Raw genomic sequence first — 22,709 nt, 5'->3', positions numbered from 1 at the left:
GTGAGCCACCCAAGAAACTGGTGCTGGGGATGCGGTCCCAAACAGCAAGAACGAAGGCAAGATAGGGGCAACATAACATAAAGAAGTTATGTACTCACCATAATGTTCCATGTTTATTGTCCTTGATCTCGCCTTCATTCTTGCGTCCCACCCTCCTTCCCCCTTCCTGGAGGATCAAGAGGAATTCCTTTTTTATTGGCTACACTGGCTTAGTTTCCCTTTACCATGCCATTTGGTTAGTCCTAGTCTCCCCTTCTTACTCTTGCTGATAGTTTACTCCTTTATGTACAGGTGTTCTCTTGTATGTAAAATAGAGTATTTTTTCTACCTGTATGGTCTAGTGCTGGGTTGTCACAAACGAGATCTGGGTAACTATTGCTAGGCATGTTGGGATAGGGGCTAACCTCGAGCCAGTAAAAAGCTCTCGAGCTATAGTATACGACAGAGTCGGAGGCAATCCCAAACAGCAAGAAGGAAGGAGAGATAAAGGGCAACAAACATGGAATGTTATGGTGAGTACATAACTTCTTTTTTCTTACCTTTCATTAGTGCCTCATGTTGACAGATCCTATTAGTCCTTTTCAGTCTCATTTTTACCCCCTTTTCCCCTGTCACTTCTGTGACTTTATTCTGTGAGATCTTTTGACAAGTAGTCATGACCCAATGCCTGCATAAGATGGAGTTTACTGAGTACATTAACTGATTTTTTTTTCTCTTGCATTGCCTGTCATTTCTTCTTTCATCTTTCCCACTAGAAACAGGCTGTCCAGTTTTTGATGGCTTCTTTCGTGTTGCTGTCCTCCTCCTCTGGTCTGATTTTCCTGTCACTGTTCCATTTTGCTCTTCTTCCCTTCTCCTTTGACCATTTCAGGCTGCTGAGATCCTGTTGGGTCCAGCACTGTGTGTCTGAATCTGCTGAGGCTTCAGTTGCATTGGTTTTTCTTTGACGGTATGTTCTCCTGCTCCTTGTCTCTTTGCCCGCTTCTGCTGTAGCTGCTATCATATATTTTCCTTTTCTGGATTGTTGCTTTGACCAGCTTCTTGTTCTCCTTACTGAATTTTTGTGCACTACCCTCATATTTCCACTATTTTTCATGTTCTTTCCTCCATTTCTTTTATCTGCTATGCCCAGGATCTTGTCTGCCCCACTTACGTTGTTGACATCACTGCATATGCCTTTGTTTAATTCCTCTTTTAGTTCTTTTTCCTACAAGTGCATCTACGTCAGATGGCTTCGATTGGTCTGCCAGTCCATTTCTGGTAGATTATTTAAATTTCTGTGCGTCTGTTGCTCTAGCTCCTACCATGTACAGTCTTCCAGGATTTGATCTGTAACAAAAGCTTGTGCTTCTGCCTCTGTGTGAAATGTCTGCCTGTTTTCTTTTCCATATTACAGTTAAGGTAGCAAGGTAGTTAATCTATGCAAGAGTTCCCTGGGTTTTTAGTGACCCCAGAACATTTTTAGTTCATGCAGTGAATCAGAATAATCCACCAGTTTTATGAAACTGCCATTGAAAGGTATCATTTTAAGAGACTTGTCACATAATTTATTCTTTAAGTTTATGGCTGTGTAGGCTTGCTAATATATGTTGTGGTTGTCCTCTTAAACATCCCATTCTACTAACTCTGGATTCTTTCATTTATCGGTTCTTGTAATTTTTCTTAATTAAATCTTGCTTCCAGGAATCCCAGCAGCATTCTTTCCAATTCTCTATCCAGGACATGCTTTGACATTCCTGTTATCCTTATGCTGTTTATTCTGGAGCTACTTTCTAGATCATCTAGTATTACTGTTTGCCATTTTCAATTTTTTTCCTATTTCTGTCAGACTTCTGTTGTGTTCCTGCACCTCTACTCTCAGAACTATTCTGTCTTCTTCCAAGTCCTGAATTATTTCTTTCAGTTTATTCACGTATTTTTAATTGTCAGTTGTTTCCCTGATTTGGCCTACATCATCAGCTACTGCTATCAGCTTTTGGAACAGTTGACAAAGCTGTTCTTCCTGTGGAGCCGTTTTAAACTCTTGACAGCTGTTATTGCCTTTCCCTTTGACATCCATCTTGTGATTTTTTTTTTGCCATCTGGAGCTGGTTGATTAATTATCTTTTCCCTGCCCCTTTGTTTAGGGCTCTGAGTCTAAGCAGTCATTTTGCATGTGCTCTGTGGTGCCCTCCATCCCTGACCTCTTTTGCTAATTGTAACAAACTGGCACCCTCCATCCCTGAAATCTTTTGCTAAATGTACATGATCTCTAGATCCAGGTCTTCTTTTGGTGTTATGGTAATTTTGATAATGTTCCAGCTCAACAGCAATGCAGAAGGTCTGAACTGGAGACTCATTCCTGACTTATTCTTGCAGCTGGAGCATTATGAAATGAAATACAAAATGGTACTTGCATATTATTGCAACCAGATTCCAGACCAGTCATTATTCTTCATGTTTTTGAGAAAGGAGTCATTGTGTTTGTGCAGGGGTTGGGTACATTAAGTATCTGTGTCTACCAAATAACAAGAAAAGAAGCTGTAGGAAGCCAATAACAAGTCCACCTTCCACAAAAACGATTTTATTCTTACTTTAATACACACGTGTAATTAATCAATTAGTAGTCACATGATGCATTTTCAGGTGTATTTAATGTCTCTTGAAACTATTACATTTAGATCTGTTGAAGTCCTAGTGACGAAAGCGCTTATCACTTTGGTCATTTTTATGTGTGTATTAAAGTAAGAATAAAATTGTTTTTGTGGAAGGTGGACTTGTTATTGGCTTCCTACAGCTTATTTTCTTGTTATTTGGTCTACACTGTTGCTGGAGAAGTGTTATTTTTCGTTTTTGTTTGTGTTTCTTTCAACACTTGGAGCCTACAAGACACCTGCGTGCCTTCAGCATGGAGGTTACAGAGTTATCCCCAGTGTTTGAGGATGAAGCAGGATTTTCTGGTTTCCCTTGTGGGCAGAAATCCGCTTCAAATGAAGACTTGAATGTGCTAAATTTAATCCTAGCATTGACTGAAAAAGTTTCGGATTTGCAAGAAGCCGTTTTGAGGCTTCAGGGGGACAACAAAACTGCTACACATCGTACCGGAGCACAGGGGAACCTAAAAGAAGCAGCACTTCCGGTTTCCCGAGGTAGGGGAACTGGTGAAACTGAAACAAACAGCGAGACACACGCGTTGGATATTCCTACGTTTGGTGAATGGAGTCTGTCTCAGGGGCGAAACGGCTCCTAACTTGGATATTAACAGGAATCAAGCAGATAAACGGACAGGCAGCACTACGAACGACGCAGAAGTTATTCTACAACCATTTCCAGTGCAGGTGGACCGTTTGAAAGAATGGACCAGGCGGGAGCATTCATTTTTTGGTAACAATAATTTTTTTAAAGAAAAGAATGCTATGGATGGTAAACTAGTGACTTTGGAGAATAAACTCCACAAAATAAGAGCTTTGCAATGTGACAATTCATATTTAATGGAGTGCATTAATTGTAAAAGAGTCCCTAAGGGGCTCAGGATGTTTACATTTCCCAATGGTTTAAAAAATACAGATGCAGAATGTGATGAATTATTGTCCATGTTTGATAGGCACGGAATGGAACTTATGGACTTTATTATAAAATTGAATAACAAGAAGATTGATTTTTTATTAAATGAAGTAGGTGAATTAAATGTGAGTATTATGTATGTGAGTATTATGAATGATGTACAATTCAATCAATTTGTATTTAGATATAACGTCCTGTTTGATAAAGTGGAAAATGAATTGAATAATAACATCTTGAGGAAAAAGAAAAAATTATCAAGAGATGAATATGAATATAAAAATAATCTAGCATATATTTTCCCCAAAGCATATTATGGTACGGATGACAAGGATATGAGACAAACACAAAGTGAAAATAGGCAGGTTAATATTCCAATGGAAAATGGGAGTAACTATGATTCTGAATTCCCTCCTTTGCATAGGTCGGAGAGAATATTTAACAGGAATCAGAATAGACAGGACAAAGTTTTTTTAGGACCCAGGGGGGAGGTGGGAGGAAGAATGAATTACCGAAACCAGCCCTACCAGAGAAAAAACAGTTACCGTTAAATAATTTCACAAAAGGTGATGATATTGTGACACAGGATGGTATTATTTTTGAATTTAAAGGTTTCAGAATTTTTAACTACGCAGGTTTTGGTTTGAGTAAGGAGCTGTTTTCACTTCTAATGAAAGGGTTAAAATTTGTACCTATTAAAAAAACTGATATAAGTAAAATCCTTACAGATTTTAGACTCTTTGTGAGAAAATTGAATTTTAAATGTTTGTTCAAAGACAAATTAAGTGACTTCAATAACTCAGATGCCATTACTCATAAGAAGAGTTGTTGGAACCCACCTCTTATACCTGTTTTACATAGTTTTGAAAAAATTACTGAACAAGAGATTTTTCAAAATTTGGTTAATTACACCTACAGGAAACATAACAAAGACCGAAAGAATTTTATTAACAGAGTTGAGAAACAACAAGTCAGTTAGATTCATGAAGCCAGATAAAGGAGGGGGCATGGCTATAGTGAACACGGTGGATTATAACAACAAGATAACAGGGATTTTGACTGATACTAATAAATATGAGACTATTTCTAGAAATGAAATAAATATTAGTTATAGTAAAATCAATTATTTCCTTGAGGATGCACTACTGCAGGGTACTATTAATGAGGAGTTATACAATTTTTTACATTTAGAACATCCCATGATACTGGTTTGTTTTGGGATTCCAAAAACACACAAGAATACTAAGGACCCCCCCCTTATAGATTGATCATAGCTGGCAAAAATAGTATTACCTACCCCTTGGTAGTGTTTGTTGACAGGTTGGTAAAAAAGTCTGTGAAACATATTGACCATATACTCAAAGAGTCATGGGACTTTTTAAAGCAAATCAAAAGTGATTATTATAATAAAGAAAGTTATTTCACAACAATTGATGTGGTGGACCTTTTTACATCCATTCCCCATGAATTAGGTTTGGAGTTTTTTAAGGATACTTTAATTAAAAACAGTAACTTGGGGGGCAAAATGATTAATTTTTTGGTGGAACTAATGGACATTATTTTAAAGAATAACTTTTTCACTTTTGAAGGCGAGTTTTATAAACAGACACAAGGGGTAGCTATGGGCAACAGTTGTGCCCCAACTTTTGCAAACTTAGTTTTATTTGAATGGGAGAACAGGTATCTTTTTACTTCACATTTTAAGGATGAGTGGTCAATTTATTTTAGGTTTTTAGATGACTTGTTCATTTTGTGGAACAACAATACATTTTTTAAAAATTTTTTAGATTACATTAATAATGTATGTGACTATTTTCATTTTACTGGTGAAGGGGACCCGGACAACATTAACTATTTGGATGTGACTATAGCAAAGGATTACAACAAAAAATGTTTCACATCACGGGTATATAGAAAACCAACTTTCTCCAATGATTATTTGGACTTTTCTAGCAACCACCCATTTCATATAAAGAAAAATATTATTAAAGGACAGATGGTGAGGGTGGTGAGGATGTGTTCAGATTGTAGTATGTTGGATGAAGAAACTAACAAGGTAGTGTTAATGTTTACAGATAGGGGATACCCAAATGAACTAGTAACTAGCATTAAGGACGAGGTTTGTTCCCTGTGGAATGAAAGATACATCCCATTATTAGGAACAGGGAGTGATGTCGAAATAACAAATAGGGGTGTTAATAGGGATTTCTCACAGGCTATGGTTATTACCAATGGGGAAACAGCTGATTTGGTGAAGAAAATCATTTCCAACAATTGGTCAATGTTAAAATGTAACAAAGACATATTCCAGTTGATGGGACCAGAGCCACATTTCACATACAAGGTGGATTCTAATTTAAAATATTTGTTGGAACAAAAAATAAGAACAAACTTTTCCAGGAAGAGAGGTACCCGTAAATGTGGTTGTTGTGACCACTGCTCTTTTATTAACGAAAATGAATTTTTCAGACTTGATGATTTTAATCTAGTAGTACCCTTAGTATCAGGCTCTTGTGTTTCCACGGGTTTGGTTTACTTAGCTACCTGTATGTTATGCCCCTGTTATTACGTAGGGAAGACGGAAAGAAAATTAAGCCGTAGGATTTACGAACATCTTTATTGTATAAACAAAAATGATGACAAAAATGCGCTCAGTAAACACATTAGTACACACCCCCACCATAATTTTAAGTTTGCTATTTTGGAAATATTGTTAAAAAATACAAGAGGGGGTGATTGGAAAAACTTGTTGCTGAGGGCAGAATCCAAATGGCAATTTAAATTAAATTCTATTATATATCCTGGGCTCAATGAAAATATAAGCATTAAGCCTGAATTAAAATATAGGGCTGGCACACTGTAATAATACATATTTTATATTTTATATATACAATTTAGAGTAGTGAGTTGGGAAACATTGTACAAACATTACTTACATGTATTTTTATGGTATGTATATTTATAAAGTATTTTAAGAAAGAAAACATTTTATTCAGTAAGACAAAGTCATTTTTTAAAGATGTTTTTTTTTAAAGAAATGTGTAATTAATCAATTAGTAGTCACATGATGCATTTTCAGGTGTATTTAATGTCTCTTGAAACTATCACATTTAGATCTGTTGAAGTCCTAGTGATGAAAGCGCTTATCACTTTGGTCATTTTTATGTGTGTATTAAAGTAAGAATAAAATCGTTTTTGTGGAAGGTGGACTTGTTATTGGCTTCCTACAGCTTCTTTTCTTGTTATTTGGTCAACACTGTTGCTGGAGAAGTGTTATTTTTCGTTTTCGTTTAAGTATCTGTGTCTGACATCGGGGGACAAGTGTTTCATGATTTTAAACAAAATGAAAGAATTTAGTTGTATGAACTCAGTGCTATTTTGTATGGCTGGACATTAAAATAATGCTTCCTTTTGTCTCAGTTCTCAGCAAGTTCTAAGGTGTATGACATAAACCTGCATTTCATGTTGCATTTTTATTTTTTTTATACTTCAAAGTAACTGGTGGCCTTGTTTGAAATACTTCAGGGAACAACATTCCTGTGTAATTCACAAAGCTACAGTCAGCTTCATCAAGGCGAGGCCTTTTTACAGTCATCATTGTCCCGTTTAGCTCAGTCCCCGTTGTTATCGTCACCTAAACCTATTTGTATCTATTCTTCTTTGAAGTACAGTAATCTTGCAATGTGCAAATCCTTCCTACAGGGACAGAAGTAATGGCCTCAGCCCCTACTCTGAGTTAAAAGCGGCAAAGATCACCTCCCCTTCTCCACAGACTCTCCACAGTCTGAGTTTCCTTCTGAGTCCGTAACTGCTTTCAGAAAGCTGTCCCGGCACCGTGAAAATTAAATCATGTCCTGTGTCAGGAATTTTTTTTTTTTCTGTCGTCTTCTTTTTCTGGCTCTCTCTGTCAGGAGCCCCCCATTTCCGGTTCTGCATATATTTTGGGAACTTCTGTGAAGTCCACAACCAAGAAGGTAGAAATGTGGTCTGGTCTGGAATCTGGTTGCAATAATACGCAAGTGACTACAAACTTTGAGTATTTGGCATAAAACTGGCTGTCTGAGTAGAACGTCATCTGTAAGAAGCATACTTCATTCTTCATTTTCCTTCTGCTTGCTCTAGAACTGAAATGTTTTTCTTGAACAGTTTATCATGGGAGTTTTGGGTGGGACTTAGAACAGCTCAGCTCATAACATTGGGACTGCCACCACAGGTGTTAGAAGCATTGCAATTGTTCCTGCAGCTGGATGTCTGTCACAGATCCAGCAATCCTTCTGGATTTGTAGTGGTGGAAAGTGTTGTGGAATGTATATGTGACATTTCAGTTTGTATGTTCTGCTCATAAGAAACTTATTTTGCTTTTCTTTGAAGAAAGATGTGTACCAGTTGAAAGATCTTGAAAAAATTGCTCCCAAAGAAAAAGGAATCAGTAAGTAACAAACTTTTAAAATCTGTCCTTAAGTTTCTTTTTTTCTCAAAATTATTTTTGTTCTTCAGGAGGGCTGTGCTGTAGTAGTAACTGTATGAATGACTGTTAACATTGTGGTGTTGAACAGATGAGGTTGTGAAACACCTATTACTTCAAGATTTCTATGAAGCAGGTGGAAGTTTTCTGACACTAAGAAGGCATTAGAACCAGCATGACAGGCTTTCTTTTTCTAGAGGATTTCCTTTTGGATTGTCTGAAATTGCCAATGATTTATATATTATAATGTTTATACTGACTAAAGGTTTCATTCATTAGTTTTTTTTCTTGCTTAAAAGAAGTGGTAGTCTTTGGTAAAGAAAGAGTTCCAGAATAGCCATCTTGGACTTTTGTTGCAATCTGCTAACAAAAAGTTATTTTGAGTTTTTTTCTGATTTGTCTTTGGGGTTTGATAGTCTTTATTTATTTATTTATTTATTTATTTATTTATTTATTTTTCATTTCCTGAAAATTCAACATGCTGGTCTGGGAAACGCATCTCAGTCTCTGTTTGGGAACAACACATGGCGCAAGTTAAGTAGTGTTGTTTTGTAGAGCTTTCAGAGATGCATCTATTAAAATAAAAAAATGGCTTTGGATAAGGTTTTATTGGCTGAATGACTTTGTTCAATGCAATAGAAATATTTAAGGCTAGCACTGTAATGAATGCTTCCCTATTTCCTCATATCTGTTTAGGTAAGTCCTGAGACTTTATGTTGGGATCTAAGGAGACACATCACCATGACAAAGAACTGGAGCAGGAGAAGGGTCCAGATTCCTCCTCCTCCTGTGTTGTCTTCTGCATACTTAAGAAAACAGTTTTTTGAATCAAAGCTAATGTCCCTTCCCCATCCAACACTTAATATATTTTCAGCACTGATTATACCTTCCAGGTAATTTTTATCCACATTCCAGCCATTCATTTTTTCAGAGTCTTTCAAAGCCTATAATTACCTGATGGATTTAGTAGTATTTGCTTTGGAGTTGTGCAGTTCTGTTAGCAAATTTACCAGACATTCTGCTGTTGATACCAAGCACAAGAACTAGTAGTATTATCAGTTCCTGAGTTGCCATTTCAGCCATCACCCATTCTGGATGTCTGCTGTTTAGTGCCTGATGTTGCTTAGTGTTTGTAGTAAGCTAATGAACAGCAGCTGCTTTGACTCTACAGTATTTCCTGTAACAGTGTTCAGTGTGGATGCCCTTTTAATGCAGCCTTGCAACAGATGAATACACCACCACTGTACTTCTCCAGTTTCATCTTTATACTCTCATCAGTAATCTGTCAGTTTAATGAATGCTAGTGGGTTTGGAGTCCATTTGTTGATTTATCCTGCTATGTGTGCATCCCCCTATATATTGGTGCCATTCTTTTTCCTTCATTTGTTATAAATTTTCCTGATTTTTATTTCCCTTATGTCAACTGTTCTGAAAACTGTCTTAAGACCCTGTACTTTTAGCAAGATAAAAGTCTCCCCTCTGAATACATTCCTGATATCATAATTGCAGTAGAAAGCCAAGAGTTTTTTGTATCGACTTGTACTTCCTTTCCTAGCTGCACTCATGGTGGATCAGCACAACATTCTTTTTCCTCTTCCTTTAGACTCTGAAAAGTGTATGGAGGATAGGTGTTGTAGTGCAGGAACTCTGGATGCTAGTGAAGTGGAATAGTTGATGTCTCTGTTGTCTGCCCAGAAGAATTATCATTAGAAATGTTGAATGCTATTGCTGACCAAGAGGTTTCATCTCCTTAACTCTCATGAAAGCAGGCATGTAGCCCTCCCGACAAGACCCTTTAAGGTTTATCTCTCCTTGGACAGGCAAAATTCCAAGCACATAAAAGAGATAATTGAGCACACCATGATGCCACTGCACTAGCACAGATAAGGATATTTTAAGGGACTGTGTAAGCATGGAAACTTGCTTTTAGCATACGAGTCATGCCTCTTTGTGACCACTGAAAGTCTTCACTTTAGATTCATATGCAGTACCCATACCCAATGTTACTGGTCCACCATTTAAAAAATGATCCTTTGAGTAAAAATGTTAAACAAATATTTTATTAGAAGGGAAAATGTTGATGCTAGAACTGTTTTTTAAGAAACAGTAGTATAACATGGTCTTAATACTTTTGTTTCTAGAATTCAGTACCCAAACACTAGTTTTGTTTCACATTTGGTATTTTACCTAGAAGTATATTTTTATTGTTTTGTCTAAAAATGCACAGCTTCTGTCATTCAAAATGACAGTATAACTGGAAGTATCTGTGTTGGAAAAAAAAGCACAAGTATTGTTTTTTAAACTAAGACAGTCTGCAAAACCCATACTCAGAACATTATAAATGCTTATCTTTGTCAGGAGCCACAATGAAAAAATGTACTACTAATAATCAGATGGCTGTACACAAGACTGCTGATCACACTACAGAGAAAACTATTTGAAATGGATTCAACCAGCCTAAAATGCAGTCTTCTTGGAGTGTCATCAAATGTGTTCAATTAGTGTCTAACCAAAAGCAGGGCATTCCCAGAAAATGCATTTTTTTTTCTCCCACAGACTAAGTGGATATAGTCAGAATTGAGCTGTTGATGTAAACGAAGACAGTACAAGGAAAATGTCCATCAGTGCTAATTCTTCAGATAAAGGCAAATAGAACTAGATATTTTTGAATGACTGCAGTGCTCCAATCCTCCTACCCTTTACCCTGTCCCGTTGCAGCTAGACATCATCCTCCTGTATGAAAACAGGTCACTTCATTTCAGCAGGTATTTAAGATGGGTTGCTAAAGTTATTCTGTAGAATTTCTTCAATTACATAAATTTAGCTTGAACCACAAATACCTATTCGTCAACTCAAACAATCACTGCAAATTATGCATCAATATATTTTGAAGAGTGGAATTTAGAAAGTACTTTTATATGAAAGAAGTTAAGGCTTTTGTCCCAAATTGTTTTTAGTCCCCAAAACAGGCAACTGTTCAAGACCGGTCTTAAACCTATTAAACTTGAACAGTTCTAATGCAGTCTTCCCAAATGGTAACCTCTTGTATGACAACTTTGAGCGTCAAAGATGCCGGTCTTCATATTCCAGTGAGACCTTTTCACAAGAAATATATAGAGTTTCAAATAGCTCAGTGCTATTTCAGTTTTCATCTCTACAATTTGGGCTGTACTCAGACCCTGAGTATTTACTAAATGTTTAAGCTTCAGAGTTTGCAAACTTCAGAAAACAAAATGTTACCATTTTGTCCTCAGAAGACAAGGGAACTGTTGATTAATTATTGTGATATGTTCATCATTTCCACTGCTGCAGTAGTCCTTGGATTATATGGGTTGTTTCCTGCCTAGGAAACAATAATGGGCCACCTTCAAAAAGCTCTGGCTTCCCACAATATTTCACTCTGACTGGTGAATGACTAATCCCAGGGAGGGGAGATCAGCAGTCAGAATGAAGTTTTCTTCAGGGCTATCTTGCCCATACAGTAAGAGAAGAGCTGAACAATCGTGAAATAAACAGTTAACAACAGTAAAATATAGGTTCATAGGAGAATACTAGGCTAGTAGCCTAGATGCCCTTCTAAGCCTAGCCAAGAATTTCACCCATGTTCCCACAAAGTCAGCACATGTTTTTCCTGTCCAACAGGGATACAGGTAGGATCCCAGGGGTCTTCTTCTTTCGGCAGCTCCCGTTAGGTGTCGCCACAGCAGATCAACTGTTTCCATTTCTTCCTGTCCTCTGCATCTTGCTGTGTCACACCAACCACCTGCATGTCCTCTCTCAACACATCCACAAACCTTATCTTAGGCCTTCCTCTTTTCATGTTACCTGGCAGCTTCATCCCTAGCATCTTTTTCCCAATATACTCTGCATCCCTCCTCACCACATGTCCAAACCAACGTAATCTTGTCTCTCTGGCTTTGTCTCCAAACCTTCCAACCTGGGCTGACCCTCTAATATACTTATTCCTAATCCTGTCCATCCTCGTCACACCCAGTGCAAATCTTAACATCTTCAACTCTGCCACATCAAGCTCTGACTCCTGCCTTTTTGTCAATGTCACTGTCTCCAACCCATATAACATAGCTGGTCTCACTAACCGCTTGTAGACCTTCCCTTTCACTCTTACTGGTACTCATCTGTCACAAATCACTCCTGACACTCTTCTCCACCCACTCCATCCTGCCTGTACTCTCTTCCACACTCGCCATTACTCTGAACTGTTGATCCCAAGTACTTAAACTCATCCACCTTCGCCACCTCTACTCCATGCATCCTCACCATTCCTCTATCCTCCCTCTCATTCACACACACATATATTCTGTCTTAGTCCTGCTGACCTTCATTCCTCTTCTCTCTAGAGCATATCTCCACCTCTCCAGGGTCTCCTCCACCTGTTTCCTACTCTCACTACAGATCACAATGTCATCTGCAAATATAGTCGACGGGGACTCCTGTTTGATCTCGTCTGTCAACCTGTCCATCACCATTGCAAATAAGAAAGGGCTCAGAGCTGATCCTTGACGTAATCCCACCTCCACCTTAAACGCATCCGTCACTCCCACCGCAGACCTCACCGCTGTCACACTACCCTCGTACATATCCTGTACCACTCTTACATACTTCTCTGACACTCCCAAATTCCTCATACAATATCACAACTCCTCTGTAGGCACCCTGCCATATGCTTTCTCTAAATCCACAAAGACACAATGCAACTCCTTCTGACATTCTCTGTACTTCTCCATCAACACTCTCAGAGCAAACATCGCATCTGTAGTGCTCTTTCCTGGCATGAAACCATACTGCTGATCACTAATCATCACCTCCCTTCTTAACCTAGCTTCCACTACTCTTTCCCATAACTTCATGCTTTGACTGATCAGTTTAATCCCTCTGTAGTTACTACAGCTCTGCACATCACCCTTATTCTTAAAAATCGGTAACAAAACACTTTCTCCATTCCTCAGGCATCCTCTCACTTTCCAAGATTTCATTAAACAATCTAGTTAAAAACTCCACTGCCATTTCACCTAAACACCTCCATGCTTCCACAGGTATGTCATCTGGACCAACAGCCTTTCCATTCTTCATCCTCTTCATAGCTATCCTTACTTCCTCCTTGCTAATCCACTGCACTTCATGATTCACTATCCGCACATCATCCAACCTTCTCTCCCTCTCATTCTCTTCATTCATCAACCCCTCAAAGTACTCTTTCCAGCTGCTCAACACACTCTCCTTGCTTGTGAGCATGTTTCCCTCATTATTCTTTACCACCCTTACCTGCTGCACATCTTTACTAGCTCGGTCCCTCTGTCTAGCCAATCGGTACAGGTCCTTTTCTCCCTCCTTAGTGTCCAACCTTTTATACAACTCTTTGTATGCCTTATCCTTCGCCACCTCTCTCTTTGCCATGCACCTCATCTCCTTATACTCGTCTACTTTCTTCATCTCTTTGACAATCCCATTTCTTCTTCGCCAACCTCTTTCTCTGTATACTCTCCTGTACCTCTTCATTCCACCACCAGGTCTCCTTGTCCACCTTCCTCTTTCCAGATGTCACACCAAGCACCTTTCTAGCCATCTCTCTTACTAGCTCTGCTGTAGTTACCCAGCTATTCGGTAACTCTTCACTGCCACCCAGTGCCTGTCTTAACTCTTCCCTGAACATCACCTCACAATTACCCTTTTTCAATTTCCACCATTTGATCCTTGGTGCTGCCCTCACACTCATCCTCCTCCTCTTGATCACCAATGGCCCTTCTACACAAGATATAATCCACCTGTGTTCATCTTCCTCCACTCTTGTATGTCACCCTATGCTCCTCCCTCTTGTTAAAATCTGTATTCATCACAGCCATGTCCATCCTTTTCGCAAAATCCACTACCATTTGACCTTCTGCATTCTTGTGCTTAACACCATACCTACCTATCACTTCCTCATCCCCTCTGTTCCCTTCACCAACATGCCCATTGAAATCTGCTCCAATCACCAGTCTCTCACCCTTGGCTACAGTCATCCCCACTTCATCCAACTCGCTCCAAAATTTTTCTTTCTCATCCATCGCACACCCAACTTGTGGAGCATATTCACTAACAACATTCATCATTAAACCATCAATTTCCAGGTGGGATCCCAGGGGTATATTTTCCATTTCCCATCCAGTTGTTCAGGTTCCTCTTAAAGAAGACTAGAGAGGTATTCTGCTGGACATGGAGAAGTCTATTCCACATATGGGGGAGTCGTTGGGACACAAATCTATCTTGCCAGCAAGTTTTATTTATGTTACCGACCAGGTTCAGACCTTGCATGCAGGTTGCATGATTGGAGTTTGACTTACGGATATGCAGCAACTCCATCAAGGCCGAGTCTGAGATGGCCTTGTATGCCAGACACAAGTCACCTCTGAACAGTCTGTATGAGACTAAGTAGAGGGACAGAGCTTTTAGCCTATCTGTATAGGATCGGTTTTTAAGACCCTGGATTTTCCTTGTCAGGAACCTCTGTGGTCTTTCCAACTGTTGCATGTGCTTGGCAAGGTACATGCTGAAGGGGGCATTGTACTCGATAATAGATCTGATAAGGGAGGAGTACAGGGATGTTATGACCTCCTTGTTCCTGGATGAAATACCCTTACTTATGAGGTGGGCCATGTAGAAACTTTCCATACAATGGAGGCAACATGCTGGTCAAACGTCGGGTTGCTATCAACCTGGGTGCCCAAGTCCCTCATGACTGTGTGTTTAGTACGTTGTTATTAATGTGATAATTAGTGGGAACACCATTTTCCACAAAGGGGATAATGTTGCATTTATTGGAATTCAGTTTGAGGCCATGCTTCTGGCACCAGTTATTAGTTTGGTTAAAGCCCTCTTGGAAGATGTTCACATCACTAGGTGAATTTATGACCGTGCCCAGCTTGCAGTCATCTGCAGACTTGTCAGCCACAGACCACTGGTTTTGGTTTGCACCTCAGAAAAGTATATCCCAAACAGTAGAAGCCCCAAGACCGATCCTTGGGGTATGCCGCATTTTACGCGTCTGCTATTAGAGGTGGCTTCCCCTATTTTGACTGAGTAGGTTCTATCAGTGAGCCATTTAGCTATCCATCTGGTAACATATGGGTTGATGTCTAGCTGGGAGAGTTAATCTATTATGCCAGAGTGGAGAATAGTATTGAAGGCTTTGGATAGGTCAAGGGTAGGTGGTGTGCACAGTCTTGCCCTCATCTATGGCTTTGGTGACTGTTTCGAAGAAGGCGACCAAGTTGCACAGGCATGATGTCCCTTTAACAAAACCAAACTGTGTGGGATCAAGCATTTGGAGGTTGCCAATGTCCTTGTTTATAAGGTCCATGATAATGTGTTCCATGGCCTTGCAGATCAGGCTAGTTAGGCTGATGGGCCAATTATTTCCTGGGTCGGTAGATGCTCCACCTTTGTGCAGAGGGATGACAGTGGCTGTCCTCCATTCTTCTGGGACAAAGCCGGTGCACAGGCTTTGGTTGAATAGGGTGCCTAGTGGTGCTGAGAGCTCTTGACTGAGTTTATGTAGGACACAGCCAGGAATGTTGTCGGGTCCCATGGAGGCTGTATTTTTTGCCTTTGAAAGGGCATTAATAACTTGCTCCCTGGTGATGAGGGGAGGGGGGCAGGTGCAGGGGATATCCTGATATACTGATGGGGGGGAACAGCAGGGTGAAGTTTTCCCTGAACTTGTCTGCCAGCAGGTTGGCTATATCTATGGCGTTTGTGTATCTGGTATTCTTGACCACCAATTCAGAGCAGGTTTGGGAGTTACTGAGATTGCGGACAAATACGAATAAAGCCTTATGATTGTCCTTAGTGGATGTGGCCAATTTGGGCTCAAAGTTAGCCTTAGATTATTTCACCAGTGAACTTATTTGCTTGTTCAGTCAAAGGAGAGATTGCTTCCAACTTGGCACCTGCTCCTTCTTGGTCCTGGAAGCAATTTTTTCCTTTTATTATAGAGTCTGATGTTCTTCATTCCACATTGCTGCAGTCCTAACTATTGGGTAGTCCGCTGTCCAGTCGGCCCGAATACCAAAGTATATGGCTGACGTCGGTCAGGGCGCATTAGACTGACGTCAGTACGTCAGGGTACTAATGCGCATGACCGACGTCATATCCTCAGTCTTTTTTGCCGCATGGTCCGATGCAGAAGCAATTTTGCGAGTGCAGGTTGGCGTTCTGAAAGTTTCTGAAGTCAGAGTTTCAGACCGAATCAAAGTTGGCTAAGTACCCCGTTGGGGAATATTTTGTTTTTCTTGCCTCAGTATTTAACGGATGTCAGAAAAGTGAATAACTGTATTTCTTGTGGGAAACAGATACCTCATAGGGATTACCATACTTTGTGTATACCTTGTTTAGGGCCTGAGCACGACGTTGTTGGATGCCGCTCTTGTGCTAGATTTAACAAACGCACTATTAAGAGAAGGTTAGACTGTGCCAGGTTAGTTTTGGGAAGCGTTGTAATTATAAAATGCCGTCGGAGGCTCCGCCGCTTGACCAAAAAGCGCAAGGACAAAGCAGCAAAGCCTAGAGTGGAAGAACCGACAGTCCCAGACGTCGGATCTTTAGAAGGCTCAGTGGAGCCGGAGGTTTTGCCAGGTGTTTCTTTGGAGTCTCAGGGAGAGACTTTACTGTTACAGGATGTATCCTCGAGGAAGTAGGCCAGGCTGAGGGGCTTCTCAGGTGGCTGTTCTTCCCTCTCTTCCTAAGGTGGTTAGAGCCTCCTTCTGTTTCCAAGGCTTCTTTGAGAGGCAGGCCAAGTTTAACTTCAGTGGGGTTTCTCCTAGTGCTTCAGGGTCTTTGCCTAAGAAACATATGCTTAAAATGGCAGAGGATTTGATTACTATGATTAGAGGTTCTATGCCCTCCTGATAAGAGGCCTAGGGTGGAACCTGAGTTTGAGAGTTTTGAGCAATGTTCGAGGCTTCTGAGTCTTGCTGAAGACTTGCAGGAGTATCCTCCTTATTCTGATTCTGATGTGGATGATTCTACTCCTTCAGCTTCTCCTCCTGAGGATTTTTCATTTTCAGAGACTCTGCATTCCATGAGGGAGCATTTTAAATGGGAAGGTCAAGATTTCTCTGATTCCAGGAAGAGGCTTAGGGAATTCTTGTTTTACCCCAGCATAGGCCTTTAGCTATACCTCCTGTTCTGAATGTGGTGGAAGATGTTTTTGCAGAGGCTTCCCTCAATCCTGATTCTTTGCCTCCTGCCCCAGTTAAACCGGATAGGTACTATAGGGTGCCTGAAGCTCATAAGTATCTTTTAAGAGTCCTAGGGCAGACCCGAAACTGTCTCTCAGGGGCCTAAAGGTGTGAAGGCCTCTGTTGTTAAAAATCCTGTTCCTCCTGATAAAGAGGCAAGGGCTTTGGATAGATGGGGAAAGAAAGTGTATACTTCTTCCACTTTAGCCATGAGGGCGTTGAATTGTCAGTTTCACATGTTAAAATATCAGAATTATCTCCTTTCACAATTGAAATCTAAGGTGGATGCTCTGGCAGAAGGTATTGAGTGTAAAGAGTTGCAGGATTTAGTTCATGTGTCTGAACAGGTGGGTAAACATTCCTTGCAATGTGGTTTTGATGCTGTGCAGGCCTCCTCGAGGGTGGCTGCCACTGGTTCTGTTCTTCGTAGGCATGCCTGGTTGAGAGATCAGAATTTAGCTGAGCATGTTAAAACAAGGATTTTGGATGCTCCTTTGCAGTCTGATGTGTTGTTTGGTTCGCCTGTGGAAGCAGTCTTAAAGAAAATGGAGGACAAGGCTAAGTCTATGCAAACTGTTAAGGATTTTTGCAGGTGCAGCCTCCAGTTTAGTAGAAATTGGCCTACTAAGGGATGGACTTATCCTGCTTATGATTCCCAGTCTAGGGGTAGGTCTAGACGTGGTAGGGGCAGAGCTCAAGGTTCTTTTAGGCCTAGGACAGGGAGTTCCCCTGCTCAGACTTCTGGTGAGGGCAGGGGTCAGTCCTTTCGTAAGCAGACCCAATGACCTGCCTTTTCAGCTGCCAGTACATTCTCACCTGGCAGCACCTTTGGGAGGAAGGCTGTCTCTTTTCAAAGAAAATCGGGATTTAATTACCCAAGACAGATGGGTTCTGGATATCATTCACCACGGTTACAGGTTTTATTTCCATACCATGCCTCCTTTCAAAGGCATGCCAGACATTCCTCCTCTACAAAGACAAGAGGCTCACAAGCAAATTTCTCTGTTGCTCCACATAGGGGCCATTCAGCCAGTTCCTGTGCCAGAAAGGGGCCTAGGATTTTATTCTCGCCTGTTCCTAGTACCGAAGAAGGGGAACACGTGGAGGCCAATTTTGGATTTATCTATCCTCAACACTTATCTGGACATTCCAATTCTTGTTTTACCCCAGCATAGGCCTTTAGCTATACCTCCTGTTCTGAATGTGGTGGAAGATGTTTTTGCAGAGGCTTCCCTCAATCCTGATTCTTTGCCTCCTGCCCCAGTTAAACCGGATAGGTACTATAGGGTGCCTGAAGCTCTTAAGTATCTTTTAAGAGTCCTAGGGCAGACCGGAAACTGTCTCTCAGGGCCTAAAGGTGTGAAGGCCTCTGTTGTTAAAAATCCTGTTCCTCCTGATAAAGAGGCAAGGGCTTTGGATAGATGGGGAAAGAAAGTGTATACTTCTTCCACTTTAGCCATGAGGGCGTTGAATTGTCAGTTTCACATGTTAAAATATCAGAATTATCTCCTTTCACAATTGAAATCTAAGGTGGATGCTCTGGCAGAAGGTATTGAGTGTAAAGAGTTGCAGGATTTAGTTCATGTGTCTGAACAGGTGGGTAAACATTCCTTGCAATGTGGTTTTGATGCTGTGCAGGCCTCCTCGAGGGTGGCTGCCACTGGTTCTGTTCTTCGTAGGCATGCCTGGTTGAGAGATCAGAATTTAGCTGAGCATGTTAAAACAAGGATTTTGGATGCTCCTTTGCAGTCTGATGTGTTGTTTGGTTCGCCTGTGGAAGCAGTCTTAAAGAAAATGGAGGACAAGGCTAAGTCTATGCAAACTGTTAAGGATTTTTGCAGGTGCAGCCTCCGAAGTTTAGTAGAAATTGGCCTACTAAGGGATGGACTTATCCTGCTTATGATTCCCAGTCTAGGGGTAGGTCTAGACGTGGTAGGGGCAGAGCTCAAGGTTCTTTAGGCCTAGGACAGGAGTTCCCCTGCTCAGACTTCTGGTGAGGGCAGGGGTCAGTCCTTTCGTAAGCAGACCCAATGACCTGCCTTTTCAGCTGCCAGTACATTCTCACCTGGCAGCACCTTTGGGAGGAAGGCTGTCTCTTTTCAAAGAAAATTGGGATTTAATTACCCAAGACAGATGGGTTCTGGATATCATTCACCACGGTTACAGGTTTTATTTCCATACCATGCCTCCTTTCAAAGGCATGCCAGACATTCCTCCTCTACAAAGACAAGAGGCTCACAAGCAAATTTCTCTGTTGCTCCACATAGGCCATTCAGCCAGTTCCTGTGCCAGAAAGGGGCCTAGGATTTTATTCTCGTCTGTCCTAGTACCAAGAAGGGGAACACGTGGAGGCCAATTTTGGATTTATCTATCCTCAACACTTATCTGGACATTCCCAAGTTCAAAATGTTGACGTTACAACAGCTTTTACCTCTGCTGGGCAAGGATCACTGGATGGTAACTTTAGATCTCAAGGAAGCTTACCTTCATGTGCCTATAAGACTAAGTTGCAGGAAGTATCTGCGTTTTCGAGCTGGAAATTCTCATTATCAGTTCTCTGCATTGCCCTTTGGCTTATCCACTGCCCAGAGTATTCACAAGGTTCTGGCTCAGTGATAGCTTACTTCAGGCTAAAAGGAATTCAAATCTATCCTTACTTGGACGACTGCCTGATTCTAGCTCAAGAAAAGGAAGGCCTTCTACAGCATTTGGATTATGTCATAGCAGTGCTAAGATGCCTAGGGTATTCTGTGAACGAAATAAAGTCCAGTCTAGTACCCTCTCAAGACATGTGCTTTCTGGGTGTGAGACTGAATACAGCAGCCCAGATGGCCTTTTTAACCCCGGACAAACAAAAGAATCTTTCCAGTTACTTCCATCAACTATCTCTTCAGTCCGGGCTGACTGCAAGGACAGTCCTTCAAGCCTTAGGGTTCATGGCATCTTGTATTCTGGTGCTTCCCAATGCCAAACTGCATATGAGGAAGCTGCAATGGTATCTCAAAAATGTATGGACACAGCACTGCCAGGATTTGGACACTGTCATTCAAATAATACCTTGCATTCAAAAGGAATTTTTGTGGTGGGCTCAGGAATGTCACCTAAATAAGGGACTCTCTGTGACCCGGCCAGAGGCGAGTCAGATTCTAACGACAGATGCCTCAGACATTGCTTGGGGAGCTCATCTAACTGGAAAGTGGATACAAGACAAGTGGCCTGCCAGACTACAGCATCTACATATCAACATGAAAGAGATGTTAGCAGTCCAGTTTGCATTAATGGCTTTCAAGGAGTTACTTCTTCCAGGGCAGGTGTTGATTCTAACAGACAACACAACTGTCATGTGGTACATCAACAAACAAGGGGGAACACATTCTTACCCATTGTGCAGGCAAGCAATGATTTTATGGGAGACTGCTCTCAGCTTGCAACTAACTCTTCAGGCAAGGTTTCTGCCGGGAGCACAGAACTCCTTAGCAGATGTGTTAAGCAGACAAATCATGGATCCCCACGAGTGGAAACTGGATCTTCATGTATTTCAAAAATTGACAGTGTCATGGGGAACTCCAGACATAGATCTGTTCGCTTCTCCACTAAACCACCAGCTGCCAAAGTTTTGCACAAAGAGGTTTCATCACACAGCTTGGAAAGTGGATGCTCTTTCTTTCAGTTGGAAAAATCTTCATGTGTATGCTTTTCCACCTCTGCCTCTTCTCCCAAAGGTGCTTCTAAAGGTCAGACAAGACAAGCCAAGGATGATTTTAATAGCTCCAGATTGGCCTCGGCAGCACTGGTACCCATTACTGAGGAGTCTGGTAAGGAAGCCTCCATGGCCTTTACCCTTGATTCCACACCTGTTGTCTCAGAGGGACGGTCACCTGCTCAATGTCAAGCTTCAATCTCTTCATCTAACAGCCTGGCATATTCTGTTTTGAAAGACAGCAGGTCTCAACTTCCTCAACAAGTTTTAAATGTGATTATGGAAGCCAGAAGACCTAGTACAAGGAAAGTGTACGCAGAAAAATGGAAGAGATTTTTATTTTGGAGTGCAGCAAACAATTTGGAGATTTCTGAGCCTAATTTGAGTGTGGCTCTTCAATATCTTACTGAGTTATTGGACAAAGGTTTGTCTTTCTCTTCCATTAAGATTCATGCTGCAGCAATTTCAGCTCACTATGATTGTGACCCACCATTGTTTTCGCATCCTTTGTTCAAGCAATTTCTTAGAGGGCAAAGAATATAAGACCCCCACGTAGAGCTCCTACTCCTGCTTGGGATCTCAATTGTGTGTTGGAGAAACTTACTCTACAACCTTTTGAGCCTGCGGCTACTGCTGAATTGAAATATTTGTCATGGAAGACTGCTTTTTTGTTGGCCATTACTTCTGCAAGAAGGGTTTCTGAGTTGCAGGCCCTTATGGCGGTAGAGCCTTTTGATTTTCATAAGGATAGGGTATCTTTACGTACTAATCCTTCCTTTATGCCTAAGGTGGTTTCTAGTGTGGCTTTAAACCAAACTATTCATTTGCCTACTTTTTATGCAGATCCCCAAAATAAAGTGGAAAAGATTTTGCACACTTTAGATGTACACAGGCAATTGCGTTATTATTTGAGCAGGACTAAGGATTTTTGGCAGTCTCAGCAGTTGTTTGTTTCTTTTGCTTTGGGTTCGCAGGGCAAGCCTGTGTCAAAATAAGCTATTTCTAGGTGGATTGGGTTTTGCATTGCATTTTGTTATTCCCATCATGGCAAGGAGATTCCAGCTGGAATTAGGCCTCATTCCACTAGGGCTACTGCCACTTCTACAGCATTTCTAAGGGGGGTGGCCACTAAGGATATTTTGGAGGCAGCTACTTGGAGTTCAGTGCATACTTTCTCTAAGCATTATCACCTTCCTCTCTACTCTAAGTCTAGGGCTGGTTTTGCCACAGCTATTTTGCAAGGCATGTTGTCAGTTCCTGCTTCCTTATGATTTGCCAGCCTCCCTTACCTCTGCTTTGGGATTCTACCCAATAGTTAGGACTGCAGCAATGTGGAATGAAGAACATAGTACAGTTTTGTACCTACCATAAATGTAGATGTTCGAGGATCCACATTGCTGCAGTCCAATTTACCCTCCCTCCTTCCCCTCTGTGTTTAAGGGTGGTTGTGTAGGTGAGGTTATATTCTGGTAATTTTGTATATATTGTACATATTTTTGGTGCAGGTATGTTTGGAATTTTTGGTTTTGGCCTTAGCTTTTCAGGGTCTTCTGACATCTGGGGCAAGAAAAGACTGAGGATATGACGTCGGTCATGCGCATTAGTACCCTGACGTACTGACGTCAGTCTAATGCGCCCTGACCGACGTCAGCCATATACTTTGGTATTCGGGCCGACTGGACAGCGGACTACCCAATAGTTAGGACTGCAGCAATGTGGATCCTCGAACATCTACATTTATGGTAGGTACAAAACTGTACTTTTATTG

The 22,709-nt window shown here is 41.0% G+C and overlaps 1 protein-coding gene across 1 annotated transcript in view; it reads left to right on the top strand.

Moving 5' to 3' along the window:
* The window catches only part of MND1 (meiotic nuclear divisions 1), a 937,304-nt gene that overhangs the window by 157,523 nt on the left and 757,072 nt on the right, over window positions 1-22,709 (top strand). Inside the window, exon 3 of the mRNA XM_044063493.1 lies at window positions 7,912-7,969. Coding sequence (XP_043919428.1) covers window positions 7,912-7,969 — 58 coding nt within the window. The remainder of the gene's footprint in view (window positions 1-7,911; window positions 7,970-22,709) is intronic.

This window comes from Protopterus annectens, chromosome 2.part1 (genome assembly GCF_019279795.1).
Source record: "Protopterus annectens isolate FY-2018-M chromosome 2.part1, PAN1.0, whole genome shotgun sequence".
Taxonomy (NCBI): Eukaryota; Metazoa; Chordata; order Ceratodontiformes; family Protopteridae; genus Protopterus; species Protopterus annectens.
The sequence above is the reverse complement of the archived record's forward strand: the minus strand, read 5'-3'. Positions and strand labels throughout refer to the sequence as shown.